The 16,297-nt window shown below is 43.8% G+C and overlaps 1 protein-coding gene across 1 annotated transcript in view; it reads left to right on the top strand.

Moving 5' to 3' along the window:
• Nucleotides 1–16,297, top strand: part of pard3ba (par-3 family cell polarity regulator beta a) — a 131,121-nt gene that overhangs the window by 27,040 nt on the left and 87,784 nt on the right. Inside the window, exons 4-8 of the mRNA XM_069166398.1 lie at nt 5,898–6,004; nt 10,774–10,856; nt 14,159–14,245; nt 14,461–14,586; nt 15,625–16,100. Of these exons, the coding sequence (XP_069022499.1) occupies nt 5,898–6,004; nt 10,774–10,856; nt 14,159–14,245; nt 14,461–14,586; nt 15,625–16,100 (879 nt within the window). The remainder of the gene's footprint in view (nt 1–5,897; nt 6,005–10,773; nt 10,857–14,158; nt 14,246–14,460; nt 14,587–15,624; nt 16,101–16,297) is intronic.

Raw genomic sequence — 16,297 nt, 5'->3', positions numbered from 1 at the left:
TTCAGCTTCAACCACCTGCCGTCCAGCTCAACACCCGGGGCCCTCGACCTTGAACCCCCATCCCACCAGGAAACCTCCGCGATACCCACCCTCCCACCCTTTGCCGCTTTTCCTAGGTCTCTGCATGGCATCCACCTCTAACTAGATTAGCACTGTAGCCTGTTAGCATGCCCAGGGTCCAGCCAAGCGTGAGTGGACTAATTCCAGTCCCACACACACACCACACACACACACACACACACACACACACACACACATGCCTGTTCCACCCTGTCTTTAACCCAGTGGGACCTCTTCCTGCCCCCCCCCCCCGAAAAAAAAACAACCCAAAAAAAAGAAAAGAAAAAAACCCTGCTCCCCAGCCCTGTTGAACCTTGACTAACTCAGTTATGATGTGACCCTGTGACGCCCCTCATATAGAGCCAGACTGATGCAATAAAGGCTGCTTTTGTCATCCGGACAAACGTGCACAAAAGAATCAGTATGCAAGTTAACCAACCAGTGGCAACCAAAGTGGTCGCCCATCCACTGCTGGGAAGGCCTCTAGGGAGTGTGTGTCTGTGTGCGTTTGCTCTCCTCTTTGCTGTAACAAGATCGGTCGCTAACGTATTACATCACATCAGGTCTGCGGACCATTTGCAGTGACATCATTTGTGAAGACCAGAACAGATGTAGACGGTAAAACCTGGTAGAGAGATGTTCAATTCACAGGATTCAAATATTTTGTACCTTTTTTTTTTTTTTCCCAATGTCCATCAAGGATTAATGCCCAAAACCTTTTATAAATAAGGCGCTCGTCATTGTTTCAGAATCAGAGGTAATCAGTGGTTACAGCGCAAGCAACAACTGCTAATTCAAGTTGGCTTTTCATGGTGAATGTTAACCAAAATGTAAAGAAATACAGGGCGAATAAAAGAGCAACTCACGTACTCCACAATAACCTTATACTCCCAAAGACGGGAACCCCGATGGCAGGAGCTTCAAACTTACTCCTCACAAATGGAATATCATAGCGCTGACAAAATATTATGAAAACGACTGTTTTCTTCCCACTCTCAATAGCAGCACTAAAGCTTTTCATGTCCCATCGACATACTTTTTATTTCCCGGTAACACTGACCTATATCCATTCATCTTCAGCTAACTGCTGTGTTAAAACTCTTTGGACATGATCACTACTACAAGTCATGTCAGTCTGAGAAATGGAGATTATGGCAAAAAATAAGGGAATGGAAAAATGAGAAAACAGTAGACTTAAGCAAGATTAGATAGAGACAATACAGGCTATGAGGTTACTATACTGCAGCTGTTTTATATGTAAACACTTGAACTCAGTTTATCTGAGCTATATATGTGTTAATGTCCCATATAGAGCCTTTTTTTCTTGCTGTGTTTGAACAAAAGGGTCAAAGCTAACTGGGATAATCAGATGTGTCACATTGGCTGCAACACATCCTTCCAGACATTAAGCCATTTATCAACAAATCATGTAAACTAGGGTTACTGGGGAAATTAAGTTACTGCAAACCATGTGAACGCTTTAATCACACTATTACATTAATCTTATTATTCCCAATAATCTGGTTATAGAGTGCAGGTAATCGCACTGAGTGGTAGTGGACAGGACGAGGAGTAATTCAGTAATCAGTCAGGCATCAAAGTGTTTGTGTGTCAGGTCAGGCCAGTTGTTTGAACAGGGTGATTGGACTTCACACTGCCCCAGTGGGATGATTAGACCTGCATTGATCTGCTGCTACACTGACACGCACACACACACCTCTAGGAAGAGTGTCCTTATCGCATCATCCCATGAGCAGCCTGAGCCGGGCTGCTCTATCGATTGCCAGAAAAACAAGACCACCCCAGCCTGTGGCATGAAAACACAAATAGAAACGTACACACGAGCAAAGCACTGTGTCCGTTGATAATAAACGTACATATAGCGCACGCATGCTTGCACATGCAAACTCAATTTCAAACAAGGGAACTGGCGCTGATTAATTTGTGGATCCTCACACAGGCGCAGTCAGTCAGAAACATGATGCATCCTTGTTTTCATCCTGCCCCGGCAGTGAACTAGCGCTGCCGAACTTTCACAGAGCTGAAAACAAGAGGGAAATTCTTAAAATAACCCTCTGTGTTTCTAGACTTGCATAAGCAGCCTAGTTAGGCACCGAGCCGTGGATGGAGAGTCAGCGGCAGACAAACACAGAGCTGAAAGTTTACAAGGCCTCTTCAGGTTTCTCCAATTACACAAATCTCAATGCAGGGATGGGAGCATAACTCGGGTGTGTGTGAATGCGTTGCTGTTTCTGGCCTTGAAGTGGGCGCTGAGGTGAGTTTGGTGGGTGGCGTCTATTTAAAGCTGCAGGGTACCTTGTGGTTGTGGGTGCACACTTCAGTCAAATTAGGGAACCTAAAATACATTCTGAGTTTTCGTGCTTCCACCTCTTCTCCGCCCTTTTGGAAGGAGGTTGTGTGTTAATGTCAGAAAATGTCTGTGATCTTAAAATACTTCAAAATTCTGCTCACGTTGCCAAAAGAGCAAAAACAATGTTCAGTTCCTGTCCGGAGGGCTGCAGACGCCACGCTGCTGCTCGCAGGCTCACGTTTGGGCCAAGTCTTTTATCATTCGATCAAATTCAAAATTTGTTTTACATCAGAAACAATTTGGACAAGAAGAAATGTCTGACCCACTAATTTATCCCTTTGAATTCAATTACTTCTTCCATCTGTAACCGAACTGAATCTAGTCACCCTGTTTTTACTGGGTTAGTTACTTTCAGCTTGAGGTTGCACGGCATTCATCTATAAGCAATACATTTACAATTTACTATTGTCTCGATCCAGATGTTGCCAGTTGGTTGAATTTGCATGTGGAAAGTAACATGCGCCTACATGATAGGCATATAAACAGTCGAGGGGGGGTATCGCTGCTCTAGCTTTTCTACTATCTCAGTTGCCCTTCATTAGGAATTCCTCAGAGGCAATCTTGTATATGACCATCCAAACGGTGGCTGACCTGAGAGAGTCACAACTGTCACTCTCATCAATATCCCTGACCCTCATTGACACCTCTTGACCCTGCGGAGGTCACCACAGGTCAGAGGTCAAAGCTAGTGACCCTCAGGTTCCTTCACATGGCCGGCCGGGCTCGGGGACTCTTGAGCGGTGGGAGGATTGATTGAGGCAGATTTGACTGCGTTGGATAAATGGAGGATTTATGGGGCTGACCGCTGGGTAATGGACCCTGACTGTGACCGTGGAGCGGCCTCGGTCACTTCACAATGTCGCATCATTGACATTGTAGCAAAGTATAACTGTGTGTGTGTGGGGGGGTCGTGACTGACGTTCCTCGATGATGCAGCCGATTTGTAGAGCTCATTTAGAAAATCCATTGCAGGCACTTTGGAAATAAATATATCATTCAGTATCTGTAAAATCCACATGACCTGGCCGCCATTTAGTCCAGCTGTCCTTGTAGTAGTAAAGGTATTTTGGTCCTTAATGAACCCACTGACCTTGCAGTTTGATTCAATGTTGTGCAGGAACAGCTGTCAAAACAAATTTGCATGTGTGTTTTAAAATGCCTGCTGTCACATTGCAGGTATCCATTTTTACCAGCGTTCACTTTCTATCAATGTGCCAGACAGGTTGGTGCAGGAGGGGAGCAAAGAGCCGTCCATTAAATTTTACTGTGTTCCATACACGGATGTTTTAAACTCGGAAACCTTTACAAGAGCATATGCTGCTCTGGAAAGTAAAAAGAAGTGAAAAATAGTGTGGTGGTTTGAATGAATGCAGTGGAGGTACAAATGCAAAAATGTTTCCATAAAATCCTTGAAAAGCTTTTTTTTTTTGGTGTAAACTGATTTTGCTGAACATTTTGTTGCTTGTTATTAATAATCTCAGTGTAAAAATGTCTTCAGCTTGAGTGAAAGCAAGTTTTTGTCGTGCATTATTTGCCCAAATTTGACCACCGCACTGATTTTGAAGTCGGTGTTTACTACTGTTTACTCACCCCAATGTCTTTCAGATGTATTCCTCCAGACCCCCTTTACACCTACACAGAAATCACATGAGTTTCCCATGTTTTTCACATGGGAAAACTCATATGACACGTTTCCCACACGTTGCAACATATGATAACATGGAAAAAAAAAATTGTGGAAACAAATGGGGCTCTACATGGGCTTTGCACCATACACCATGAAAATGTTTCCAAAACCCACATGTTTCCCATCACGTTTCCAATCACATGTGAAATGCATCTGTTTAATCTGTCAGAGCATGTTTTCTTATCGGGTATATTCATGAATAGGACTTTATTTTCAGATCTTCAGACAGATTTGTGAGCGAGGTAGCACAAACTTGCATATATGTACGTCGTTGCATGTAGCTGTGTTGCTTCTAAAATTCACTTTGTGTGCTGCCTGAACACACCTTCACTAGTCAGAACCCTTTTAATAATGATGAGAACTATCTGCAGATAGCAGCGTGACCTAGTTTAGATGCACACAAAATTAACAGATAGTATGACAGAGAAATAAAGAGGAACATTGATACTTTGGAGTGCTGATTTTTGTGATGTCTTTTGATGCGAGCTCTGAGAGATTCCATTTTTTTTTTTTATCTGGTGGTTTCTGTGCTAAATCAAAGCCCATTTCATTATTACAAATCATACAGTTTCTACACAAAGGCTGCTTTTCCAAATCAAATTAGACCACATTCTGTTTATTTCTGCCAGAAAGCAAAAATCAAAAAGTGGGTATAAGAGGAAAAAGTGAAGACAACTCAATACCTAATTAAAAGAAACCTTCATTGTGAAGCTTTTCCAACTGTTTTCCACACCTTTGAGTTTCTGCACCTCATTATCATTACGTCTTTTCACATTCACTGCTTGTCGAGGGAGAAAGAACGTGTGAAACATAGACAGAGTGAGGGTGATACTGGGACTGGCTCTTAGTCCAGCAGAGATTAACCGATAGTTTATGATAATTATTACAAATGATTAGACAAAGCTGAACACAGAATTGGATAACTGAACGTGTGGTTTGGTGCGTTTGTGTCTGGGATGGTTGGAATGATCATTTTTCATTTGTCTACAATCACACACACACACACACACACACACACACACACACACACACGCACACGCACAGTGTAACCCGTGCTAGCTCCTTCCCTGCCACTTGTTTTCCCCCTCTGCTCTCTCTATTCTGACCACGTTAGACCGGGACCCTGTCGCTGACCCTACAAAGAGAGATTGATTACAGGAAAAGAGAGAATTTTGTTTGCTGTGTCTTTCAGTTTTCCAGGCTTTCACTGGTGCTCCTTCTCTGTCACCATTTCTTGGCTGTCTTTCTTTTTTGTTGTTTTGTTTATCTCACACTGTGCCTCCTTCTCTTCCCTATCCCCCCCGCCTCTGTTGAGTTAGATTTAAAAACATCCCGCTACGGGTTTTACTTCTTAAAGATACCACAACGCTCCCTTTGGGGGTGGATATTTAAAACTTGAGGCAGCACACAGGTCCAAATTAGATTCTTTTTGAATTGTTTTATTGTGGATTCAGACCTGCCCATGTTACCTCTCCCTCTTCTTGGGTTGTGGGGACTTTGGCGTGTGTGTGTGTGTGTGTGTGTGTGTGTGTGTGTGTGTGTGTGTGTGTGTGTGTGTGTGTGTGTGTTTGGGGACGTGGAGGCAACAGCTGGTCATATGTAAGTGTACACTGTGGGTGGGTGGGGGGGTTTGGGCGTCCACTCTCAGGGTCGATGAGTCATCCTAAAATAAATGTGAAACGGGACATGTTCCTTATCATTTCTTGCGTCTATTTTAGGAGCTGACATTCAGCATCCCCTCCTTCTCTTCGTCTCTAACACTTCTCTTTCTCATCACAGATACACCTCTGTTGGTGAGGAGCAGCAGCGACTCTGCTCTGGCCCCATCCCACGAGATGACAGCCACACCTCCACCTGATCACCATAACAACGGGTCTCCTGAGCTGGTGAGCATAATGTCACGGTGACGTAAATATTAGGGGAGAAATTTGTAAGAAAGAACTGCAAAAGCTAGTTTATAGTAGTCGATGACAGTCATGGAAAGGAGAGATTTGAAAGTTAAACTGTAGGTATTCATGTCTGCTTGATTTCTTTCCCTGTTTCACTGGTTTATAAAAAGAAACACCAAAAAGAGGTTCGGCGTCTCAGCAATAATTGGAAAAAAAAATTCAATCTCCGTCGACTAAACTCCTACAGCTCAAACCAGCTGTGCAGGGCGAGCAAAAACAAAGTAAATATATATAACAGACAGATGAACATATTGCATTTCCAATTCCATCTTTGGTGTGTGCATACTGAAGACAAACAGAGAAACCCAGTGAATATTCTTCTTGTGGTCCAGCTCGAAGCCTCAGGCTGTACTTTGAAAGGGCTGGCTTTTCAAGTGCTCTCCCTTCTTTTGAAACAGGCCACCATTAAGGAGGACTTTGTTTGCTGCCTCTTCTGTGATTTCATGTGTGTGGTGGGCAGGATGGAGGCTACATGAGGTCACGTGTGTGTGTGTGTGTGTGTGTGTGTGTGTGTGTGTGTGTGTGTGTGTGTGTGTGTGTGTGTGTGTGTGTGTGTGTGTGAGGGGGAAACTCAGGTAGAGAGAGACAGCGAGAGGGAGGGAGGGAGGAAAGAGAAAGGAGTCCTGTTGTTTGCCCCCGCTGTGTTCAACTCAGCGGTGACTAAGCAGAACACGGGCATCAGCGGGCGACGAGTAAACACAGTGACAGAGTCCATATTTCCTGTCCAGAAAACGTCGGCCCTCATGTGCTTCAAACAGAGCGAACAGGCTCTTTAGAGATAATTTAAAATATCCTTACAACTGTTTACAAGATTCAACAGCTCTCTGCCGCCTGACAGATGGACTCTTGCTTCAGACCGCTGCAGCCTTGTTTAAACAAGGACAAAAGCATTGCCTGTAAAGAAAGTGATGAAGAAGAGACAATGCACATGAAGGTTATTGAAACTCCTGAGACCATTGTGTTTAACATCTAAAGTATTAGGCCTATTCTTCTTCACAAACATGTGACTTTATGTTTCTGTTAAGCCGTTATTGTGTCTTCACTCTGCGCATATGGATTATTATTGGTTGTCACTTTGGCCAAGACATAAATATCTCAGAAACTATTGGATGAATCATCATGAAATATATGTTACAATATAAAATCAATGACCAATACTTAAGTGATTAGTATTTGTTCAGAGCTATAGTAATCTGTAAACTGGACAATCTGATCAAGACTGTGTATGATAAACACAAGACATAGAGGAGAACCTAGAATCTCTCTCTCTAGCCTTGTAGTGTGTGTTTTGTGTGTGTTGTGTGTGTTGTGTGTGTTGTGTGTGTGTGGGTCTGTGCACGTGAAAAGCTAGTAGGCCGTCACAGTTCTTGGGCATATTGAGTCCAAGGTCTGATGGACTCCATGGATCAATACACTATCACTTCATCCTCACTCATCCACTGTACCACTCCTCTGGACCCACCCCTCCCCATCTCCACACACACTCACATACCAGTAACATGCACACACACACACACACACACACACACACACACACACACACACACACACACACACACACACACACTTTTGACCCTTTTTGTCTTGAAGGAGGTATTGAAAGCCAGATAAAGTGTAATTTAACCTTCTACAGTGATAAATATGCATACTGCCCCTTTAATTGATTTTCCTGGCTGCTGTGGTGAAGGCCAAGGTTGACCTACTTCTCTCTGTCTTCCCTTCACACATAGTCTCTACACATACCTCTCTCAGTCAGCCTTTCTCTTCTTATCAGAAAAGCAAGTAAAACTGGCAAAAGGCTGAGCGGTACTAAACATGCAGCCGGCCCTTTAATTGATTTAGACTTCCTGCCATGTTCGAAGCCTATAAATGAGACGTTTCATTTTACCAGCTCACTGTTTTTTTTCTCCCTCTCACACCTCTTCCACTCTCCTTGTCCTGATACTTATGTTTTTTCATTCGCTCTCTCTCTGTCTGCTGTTCTTTCTTCCTGCCTCCCACTGCTTTGGCTGAATTTCAATACCTTGAAGTGTAGTGATGCAATACGTGTTAACACAGCAGAAAGATGGACTTTAATGTGTTACACTTTGTCCAATTGTTGATGTTTCCCTAAGCCGTGATGTAAAAATTGGACACTTTAACGAGCTAATCTAAATGTCTGCTGCTTTCCTGCGTGTTTGACTGCCGAGGACTGCACTGCATTTGCGTGTGGAACATATGTGAGAGTGCCTGAGCTCGGCAGTCAGTGGCTGTGATGGATATGACGAGGGTCAGGGAGCACTGGCGACTACACCGGAGCTGTGATCCTGCAGTTTATGTACCTACACACGCTCTCTCATATGCACACATACACGGGGCAATTTCTCAACCAGCTGACGTGTAGCAGATGACTGCAGCACTCCCAGGAAATACACAAAAGAAACACACACCTCATTACTCATCCGTCTGACAACACACACAAAATCTCATCTCTTGTAGGTATGCACACCAGCCTGTCACTCACACACCTCTGACTACAAACACCCGAAACACAGACAGGTAGAAGGTAGTGTGCGACACAATAACAGAGCAGACAACCTCTTAGTTGTGCTTCGACGGGCTTTCAGACAGGTGTCACAAATTATTTGACCGCAAACCTGCGACGTTACAATCATGCCGAGAAGAAATTAAATTACGTGAAATGAAAAAAACTATGATTTCTGAAGAATTTTTGTGCATTCACTTCTGCAGAAAACTGTAACATTAGAAACATTAAATCTTTGGTATTTGTCAGCATTTGAATGTGTTAATATGGGAGTCACAGTTTAGCTGAAGTGAAAGTGCTGAAAGGAGGTGAAGTGTAAGCAGAGAGTCAGCACAAGTTGAAAGGCTGAGGATGTCATTTGAAGTGTAAGTGATAAAATCAGTTGTCACTTTGTAAACAGAGACAGAAGTTGAAGTGTCAGTTGATGCCTAAGCACACAAAGGAATGAAATTTGATCAAAACCAGAGCTAATAAAATACCTGAGCTTTAGTACTGTTACAAAATAATACAATACTACTAATAAAATAATATCACCACTTTTTGTTTTGACATTTCTTTTTATTCCGCAAATGCATCTCAATAGTGACAGCACGGTTTATATTTTTAAACTTACAGAAATAAAGTGAGGGATTAAAGTCATTGATAGTAATGATAATAATAAAGTCAGAAATGGGTCAAATAAGCACACAAATAAAGTAATAATAATGTCATAGCAACGCTACATGCCATTGATCTGATGTAAAGGTTTTTACTAATACAGACACAAAATGCTGCAACCTTTACATCATATTTTGAGCTCTAATGTGTCTTCGCCGTGTGTTGAGATACAGGCAGTGAACGGGGCGATCTGATTGGCCGAGCACAGCAGGGACTCTAGAGAGGAAAAGCGGCTGTTTTTACATACAGTAGAGTCACGATCAGAGATTACAGTCTGGGCATTATGGCGTGATCCCTTATTATTATTCTCACAGACCGGCAGGTTTATGGTTGTGCAGGTGTGTGTGTCTGTACACGTTCATGTGCCACGTCTCACATAATACACGTGGTGTTCTTGTGGAGAAGCAGACAGACAAAGTGTTTTAAGTTCTCGTCCTACACATGGGTTGCAATGTTCAGTTTCACGGTACAGCTCCAGCATGACGGGGTGTACAAGTGCATCTGCCTTTGTGTTAAACGTGTTCACCTGTGCCTCTGCCAACCTTGCGTTCCCAAAGGCTCTGTGATGAGGATGTGTGTGTGTGTGTGTGTGTCTGTGTGCGTGTGCGTGCTGTAGGGGGGGAGAAGCCTGTGTTGCGTGTGCTTGAAAGCAATGGCGTTGCGGGAAGATGCACAGCAACAATGGGCGCCTCCAGCTCGTCTTCCTGCCCCCGCACACATCTATTGTGGGGGTAATCTCACACTGCCCAGATATGTGGGTCACTGTTTGCGCAGGCAGCATATGTGTGTGTGCATTCAGAGAATACATCATTTTTATGTTTGCAGCACTGCAGAGACGAAAGGTAATATTTGCTGGAAATGAATGCTCGCGTTTTAAAGCATATGTTTATTCGGCGTGTGAGAGAGGGTCCGCTGGGGAGTTGGGTGTGGTGGCGGGAGGGGGTTGCTAAGGAGCGGGCTGGTGGGCGGCCGCTTTTTAGCCATTAGTACTGGTGACACAATGAAAGTGACAAGGCAGAAGGACCTAATTGCACCCCTCTTGTCTTTAGCGATTTGGGGCAATATCTCTGTCCCACCCCTCGAGTGTGTTTGAGCGTCTCACAACAGTTTGATGCTGGGACTTTCCTTCTGTCTTCTAACATTTCTCTCTCTCTTTTTGTTTTTGCTCGTTTGCCCAGGGGTTGGTTGATTTTTGCAGACATAAAAATAGAGTCTTGCCTGACACAGGGCAGAGATGGAGGGAGGGGGATGGAGAGGTAGACAGATATATATATATACATAGAGTGAAGGAAGGACAGCGGCGTGTGGTAGAAGCTCGGCGTCCGGCGGTCGTTCTCTCTTCACTGTCTCCAAAGGTGATTGATGGTGTCGTGAAATCGTTTTTGCTAATAGCCGGCGGGCCTCACCATTTTGCTGACTGGCTACTGTTTATTCAGTGTGTGTGTGTGTGTGTGTGTAAAGGTAGGAAAGTGTTAACTGTCACTGCCAACCAAATAGATCCTATTTTGTGTGTGTTTTCTTACAGGAAACCAACCATGTTCTGAGAGGACCTCTGGACCGACGGCGCACAGACGAACCCGCTGCCAAGATGAGCCAGGTCAACTTCAGGTAAGAGTGTGTGTAGGTGTGTTTTGGTTTATTTATATATGTCTTAATTGCAGCAGACAGATCATGCTGAAGCTGGGTATGACTCAGTGATGGAGACTAGGATTAACACGCCAGTCTTTGTTTGACAGGCTGACACTCAGACTGGATTAAACAGTCTCATGGGTGAGTGTGACAGTCTGTATGTGTCCCATTATGTGGATGTGGGTGGGATAGGCTCTGTTATCTGTACAGGATAGAATATAACATAGTTTTTATAAAGATCTAAAAATACCCCACAGTACAGTTTAAAGCAGTTCGAGAACATTAAACTGTTGCACGCAGGGCTGATGTTTTGAATTCATAATTACTCTCTGGAGTTTTCTTTTGAATAATCAAACTGTCTGTGTTCAGTGCCCTGTATGAGTTATGCTTAGGCTCACATGACTGTCAGTATGCAAATGACTAAGTCTGTTATTGAGCTATAAAGCAAGACTCACTTGTCAGGCGTGTTTGTGTGTTTGCATTCGTGTGCACATGTGAACATAACTAAAGTGTTTGTGCACCATGGCAACCGCCACCTTTGTTTTTGGGCACGTCACTCACAGACCTCTGGCTTTGTGGGACTCATATCTTCAGCTTTCATCTTCCTCCAGGCTGTCAGTCACACTGTAGCCATGGCAACAATGAAACCCTCCATCACAACCCCTTCACCTGTCTCGTCCAGCAAGCCCGTGACAAGAGTGCAGATAATTTTGTGACATCCTCTGCAGCCGAATGATTTCCCGATTAGAAAAATTTGTCTTTTTAACGGGAAACGACTTGGCTGGAGTGACAGATGGTGATTCTTCAGCGTTTTACAGTACAGTGGTGTCTTGACAGCACTTTGATTCAATGTAGACACAGCTCTCACAGATAGTTTGCCATGGTAACAGATGGTTGGCACTTGAAGAAACCACGGTGAGCGATCGAGGGCACATTTTCAGGAGTCCCAGCCGCGAGTTTGTTAGGCACTCGGCCTCCGTTGATGTAGAGGAAGTCAACCAAGAGTGGGAGCTCCATCTGTCTCACTCCTTGTTACTCTTTTCATCCATCCCACTGTCCCTCGCCTTCCTCTCTCTCCCCTCCAGTGGAATGACTGTGTTTGTTTGTGTTTGTGTCAGTGGGATGCTAAAATGGGTGATCGGAGCTATTCTGCATATTAGTGTGCAGCGCTAACAAGCTACGGTTGCCTCTGATGAGCTTGTTTGTGCCTCCATTTGTTTTTTACATGAATGTAAATGGGCTGAAGCTGTGTGTGTGTCTGTGTTTGTTTATACGACACACACTGTGAATGCATATACACCATTCAGGACTAGCTTTGTACCTGTGTGTGTATCCTATCCTCGCCTGATTGTTCAGTACCACTGAAAGTAAATTCAAGCTCTGTGTGTGTGTGTGTGTGTGTGTGTGTGTGTGTGTGTGTGTGTGTGTGTGTGTGTGTGTAATTCATGGCTTGTGCACATGTGTAATTTAGATGTAACTGTGTTCTCTAATAGATGGAAATGTGATGCATGTGTGTATCTGTGAATTTTCAATTTAGAGGAATGTGACTGATGGTGTTTGTGAGCATGCAGTAGATGTAGCAATAAGAATGCAAATTGGATGTGTGTGCGTGCGGATGTGTGTGTGTACAGTACGTGTGTGACCCTGGCCGAGGTTAACGAGAGCAGGGTGACAGTGACAGAGGAGTGTGTTATAATGATCCCAGCTAGTCCTTGGGCTTGTGTTCGCGTATGAAGCACATAAACCTTGAACTTCACTGCTTTTTTTCTCTGACTTGTTTTCTTTTTTCTTTTTTTAAGTCACCCAGACAATTCATCACTTCTCTTCTATTTTTATTTTTTTGCATTGGTGCTTTGTAAAAAGCTATGCGGGGAACTTTCAGGGAAAAAAAATACCTTCATGTTTTTTTTCTCCGCCTGCGATTGTTTCTTTTTTGGACCATTTTTCATGATCTTCTCACATGGAGTTTAAAGAATGACGAAACGAAGTGGATGACAATGCAGAGAATATCTTAGATAAGACCTGAAAATGCAAGACATGATCACTGCTGCATGAACAGCTGAAACTCCCTCCTTGCAGTTTTGTGCCAGCTATCTCCAGACCACTTCAAGTTTACCAGCTCCTTTACTCCTTTCATTATGTCTCCAACTCACTTTTGGTTCCACACAGTGGTACTGTGTGGTCGCTCATCATGGACCCTGAGAGGTGGAATAATCCCCAAGGAAAACAGGACAGGACTTCTTCTACATGCTGGAAACCTTCCTGGTTTGATTTTCTTGGGGGGAAAAAGCACCTGTACGTGACAACTAAACAAGCTCTTTGTTTTTTATGGGACTTGTTATTCCTAAAGAGGTTAAATGTACTTATTATAGGTCACTTTGGACTAAAGTACCAGCTAAATGAATATAATGTAAAATTCAGTCTTCAAATAATGTTTAGTTTGGTTAATGGTTTGAAAATATTTTCTTTTGAAGAAGTTTTGTTTTTTTGAGACATTTTCTTCCTCCTTGCAGATGAAGTCATTGATTTCAGTCTATTGCCACATTTTTTCCACGACATTCATTACTGTGTTTACTAAATTCACAGACATATTATTCATATTTGGCCCAATAGCAATGTGTTTAACATCTATTGCTTTATTGCTAACTAAACTTTCTGTCAGCAATCAGAAGTTTCTTGTGATCTTCCTCCACCGTGGCCCCATCATGCAGGTCCCTTCTCCGAGCCAGCCAATATCAAAAGCAGCCCTCTTCCTGTTTATCTTTTAGTTGTATTGTCCTTGTTTATCTGCTGCTAAAAGACACAGTTCAGGGCTCTGCAGAGATTATTAGAGAAGCTCATTCTGTTTCATCTCTATCTGCTCCTCTATCTGCCTCTCTTTTATCTCCTGCTCTCTTCTTTTGTCCACCGGCTAGATTGGGTAGTTGAGAAGCAGGTAGATACGAGGTGAAATAGCCACCTGCATCCCAGTCGCGCACACACACACACACACACACACACACACACACACACACACACACACACACACACACACACACACACTCATCATTCTGATGTTTGGCAGGACAACCAGTAAACTCATTTGTATCCCTATCTGTGTAGCCAGGAGGAAGATGCAAATAGATTTTGAAGAGCTTGCACTTAGAAAGGCTTGAAGTGTGTGTGTGTGTGTGTGTGTGTGTGTGTGTGTGTGTGTGTGTGTGTGTGTGTGCGCGCGCGCGCATGACTGTATCTGTGTTTTTAAGCTTCACATCCTGATTTCTTGTGTGTTTTGTTGACAGCACTCTGACGAAGACAGTTGAGTTCCCAGGAGACCGCGGGTCCCTGGGTATCCATGTGGTCCCCTACTGCTCCTCTCTCAGTGGACGGTAAGCACACAGCACACACACAGATGCACACATATTGTGTAAACACAGCTCCTCTCTTTTCTCCCACCAACTCCACTTGTAATCAATCAGACTTTCAGAGGAAAAAGGCAGATGGCAACGATGACTCATAAAAATGCAGAGAAAGTTCAAGTGTTGGCATGTAATCATACACGTGTTTACTTCTGTGCATTCACATTGACTCAATGTGTTGCTAGAACCCTGGGCCTCCACATTAAAGGCATCGAGCAAAACAGCCGCTCCAAGAGGGAGAACATCTTCCAGGAGGACGAGTGTATCGTCCAAATCAATGACACGCGACTCCAGGACAAGACCTTCGTACAGTAAGCAGGCGGGAGGGAGGGGGGGGGGCTGTCGATGAGCTCGAGGCTGTGTGCTTGAGTCTGCAAATGTTTCCACAAACCAAGGTTAAAAGAAAGGAATAGCTCATATTGGATTTTTTAAAAAAAGTAGGGTTTGTACTAGTTTGTAACCTCTGGATATGTTTTAAGTTGCTTTTTGGTCATACAAATGCTGAAAAGAAATGGAAGATTGGAATAGTGTTTTTTAATATATTTCAAATTAGATCCAAAATCGATCCGGCTGTTATGACACAACACTAGAAATGAGTGTGTGATTAAAAACCACAGTAAATGCTAAAAAAAAAAAAACATTTTCTTGTGTGTGTGTGTATACTCACCGTTTCACATGTAGCACTGGAGATACCCCACCTGTCATTCAGTGTGCTTCCCCAATCAGCCAGACAAATGCTTCACTTCCGCTGGCCCACTCTATCTCACCACCACATCTCCTCTCACCACAGAGTAGTTTTCCTCCCTTTCCTTTTAATTTCTTCATCTTTCACACCACAAACTCCTGTCCTTTCTCTCTCTCTCTCAGGTGGAGCTGAATAGGTCCATTTAACTGCATCCCACTGTGTTGTCTGTTTTGTGTGAATGTTGTGCTGATAGAAGTCTATTACGGCTGCAATAGGAGCCTGCTGTAAGGTCCCCCTCATCTGATAGGGACCTCAGTGTCCCAAAGCAGCTGGAGGAGTCACTCTGTTCTTGCAACAAACTGAAAATACGTCTCCATCAGCGACGGACAAGCCTCATTCACCCGCCTCATTGTTCACTTTCCAATTGTCTGTGTCTTCCTTCTGTGTTCTGTTTGAGCTTCATGGTGTCTTTTGCTATTTTACTGTTTTGTAGTGTTGCACAAAGCAGATTGGCTGAGAGTTTAGAGGGATCATGTTATTGTAGAGTTGGTTGTGAACACGGCTTTAATCTAATATGCTTCCATATTTCTTCTTTCGTCACATATATGAATGGAATTTTTTTTGAATATTGCTAATTTCCTTAATTATCCCGTTCTTTCCTTAGGTCACAGGAGGTGTTCCGCCAAGCCATGACCTCCCCCTCAGTGCGTCTGGAGGTCCTCCCATCCGGCAACAAGCCGCGCTACGAGAAGAGCCTGATAGGTCAGCTTTTCTCCAGCGACTCCAAAGAGTCCTCTGAAAAATCAAAGAGTCCCATGGTGGTCCGTGTGAAAACCGGCTCCCAGCCAGAGCCCAGACTGGATTCCAGACCGAACTCCAAATCGGAAGTGACGCGACCAGACTCTCGTGCTCAGACGCCAGAGCCGGCGGTGCTAAACACACCGTCGGAGGAGCTCCAGCCTCGGCACGGCTCCTTAGAGAGAGTTTCTCCCACACCTCCAGCCCGGGCAGCCAGCTCCTCCCCGACACCTCGCACCCGCAGCCAGAGCCCGCTGCCCAGTAAGAGTCCTGTTCTGCCCAGCCTGGCAAACCTTACTAACCGAAAGGGTGGCAAGAGGATAAAGATTGACCTGAAGAAAGGTAAATATTCAGCTGATTACCCATTTTATTTCACATCCACTTATAATTTTAGGTAGAATATTACATATATTTGTGGAACACTAATCCTAGGAAATAAAAGTCAGGATATATGTCTGGCTCTGCTGCATTGATCTGGACCAAGTTTTTTCTTTTGTGAGTCCTCCATCTTTAAGCAAGTTTGATACTGAATTGTTGGA

Source organism: Embiotoca jacksoni, unplaced genomic scaffold, assembly GCF_022577435.1.
Source record: "Embiotoca jacksoni isolate LCO1_2020_lvr unplaced genomic scaffold, fEmbJac1.0.p SCAF_38, whole genome shotgun sequence".
Lineage (NCBI taxonomy): Eukaryota > Metazoa > Chordata > Actinopteri > Embiotocidae > Embiotoca > Embiotoca jacksoni.
Note: the sequence above shows the minus strand (reverse complement) of the source record. Positions and strands in the feature narration are given on the sequence as shown.